The sequence below is a fragment of the Limulus polyphemus genome, unplaced genomic scaffold (assembly GCF_000517525.1).
Source record: "Limulus polyphemus unplaced genomic scaffold, Limulus_polyphemus-2.1.2 Scaffold15157, whole genome shotgun sequence".
Taxonomy (NCBI): Eukaryota; Metazoa; Arthropoda; class Merostomata; order Xiphosura; family Limulidae; genus Limulus; species Limulus polyphemus.
Genome location: NW_013680767.1, coordinates 1,313 through 3,391, shown reverse-complemented (window position 1 = coordinate 3,391; position 2,079 = coordinate 1,313). Strand labels below are relative to the sequence as shown.

Sequence of the window (2,079 nt, the reverse complement as noted above, 5' to 3'; positions counted from 1 at the left end):
CAAGTCCTTTCTTAATTAAAACTAGTTTATTTTTCCTCGATACAACTTTGTAATACGCAGAATTTCCAATCAGTAAGTTATACGTAACTACTTTTATAACACACGCTATAAATCACAGTGATTCACGCACTTTACCTACGGTGCCTACTGTTCGCTTGACTCAATTATCTATCTATTCGATCTATCTGCATATCTCCTTTATTTGCCAGGCTTATATACTAAAAAAGAGGGCGCCTGGCAAATACTTGGACATTCACGGGATTCCTCGACAAGTCATGATCCTTCTAGAAACTCCAGCGCGCATGCTCTCAGCGTCGCGTGACTGCCGCTGTCGTAACAGTTCCCTCAGGACTGTAATTGCACATCCACTCTTGAGAAAAGTAAAAATTTCAACCCAACCCTTTATATATATAATGGAAATAATCAATTCCCCTGTTAAGCTCATGTAAAGTGTCGGCCTCTATTACTGATAATAGCAAATCGTTCCATAAACCGGTCAGTTTGTTAGAAAAATAAAACTTTCTCCAAATCTTATACTTGTGTCCTCTCATCTAATTGTTTTAATATTACACCACAGTGTTAATAGTTTGATGCTATTGGTTTTTATTTAAAATTAATTTTTTTTACTAGCAGTGGCATATTTCTTTAATTGAAAAACACAATACAGAAAAGTTTTTGAGTAATTAATTACCCGACTGCGTTTGGTTGAGCTGGACACTTTGGATGCGATGCTCAGATTTCCAGCGTATATCAGCGTCTGGCGCACAGTTAGTCCTGGAAGAAGGTCAACCTGCTTTGGAACGTAACCACACTGCTCTTGGAACAATTTCATAGACATGGGGACATCATTTAAAAGAATCTGACCACGAGTTGGACCAAGAGCTCTTCTTGCTATCACTTCTAACAAAGCCCTCTTTCCACTATCTAAAATAATCCAGGAAAATGTGAACAAAAAATTAAACATGACATAATAGCCAAACACTTTACACAGACGTATATGTCCACCACTGTACACAGTCGTTTCATATTCAACACTAAACACCATGAACAGCTACGGTTCGTGGACAGTTAACACTGCAAACAGCTATATTTCTACAATTAATTGTGGATTAATATTTCCAAATTCAAGTAGAATCTTACCAAAACACAGTTATACTGAGCTGTTAGTTGTGCTATTAGCACAAAATAATACGTAAAGGTCGTAGATTATAGTTTAACACTGATTAGTGGCCTATAATCGCCTTGTCTTGATAACTGTTTCTTAATCTTCAGGCTAATTTTTTCAGATTAACATACATAAAGATCGTAGGTTATGGTTTAACACTAGTGGCTTATAAATGCTTTGTTTTATTAAATGTTTCATAAAATCTTCAGGCCGCTTATTTGCTGCCATTTTTGTTTAGAATCTACGCAGGAAGGATTCAAGTGTTTGTTTGTAATTAAGCACAAAGCTACACAATGGGCTATCTGTGCTCTGCCCACCACGGGTATCGAAACCCGAATTCTAGTGTTGTAAGTCCGCAGGCATACCAATGTGCCACTTGGGGGCATCGAGTGTTGGACGTGGTAGTTATTTGTTTGTTTGAAGTTATGCAAAAAGCTACACAATGGACTATCTGTGCTCTGCCCACCACGGGTATCGAAATCCGGTTTCTAGCGTTGTAAGTCCGCAGACATATCACTGTGCCACTGGAGGGCCGTGGATGTTAAAACGTTTCTTTAAAAAAAAAAAGATTAAAAACCAGCATTCTCTTCGTTATTAGTTCTAGTTACACGCACATCAGATGCGGGTTTCACCCACTTGCCGTGTGATATGCTTTTTTTAACAGCACAATTACAAACATTGGAACTGATATTCAAAAAAGTTTACAACGGCTAAAATTGAGAATATAAAACATTTCGTTTTGTAATTTCCTTTGTTATAATTTGGCAATGGTAAATTAAACGATATGGTTTTAATTTTTATTTGAAAAATAACATAAGTTTGACGTAACTATTTATGGTTTAAATATTTCAATGACGCAACAATTATGTTGTCCTTTGCAATTATCAATTAGTCTTTTAAAACTGTTCATCTAA

At 36.4% G+C, this 2,079-nt stretch overlaps 1 protein-coding gene across 1 annotated transcript in view; it reads right to left on the bottom strand.

The window, feature by feature from the left end:
- Positions 1–1,393, bottom strand: part of LOC111084240 (ABC transporter G family member 10-like) — a gene marked incomplete at its 3' end in the record, with an annotated part of 2,299 nt that extends 906 nt beyond the window's left edge. The window contains exons 1-2 of the mRNA XM_022381010.1: positions 1,297–1,393; positions 692–924 (exon numbers count right to left, since the gene is read on the bottom strand). Coding sequence (XP_022236718.1) covers positions 692–924; positions 1,297–1,393 — 330 coding nt within the window. The remainder of the gene's footprint in view (positions 1–691; positions 925–1,296) is intronic.
- Between the last annotated feature and the right edge of the window lie 686 nt (positions 1,394–2,079).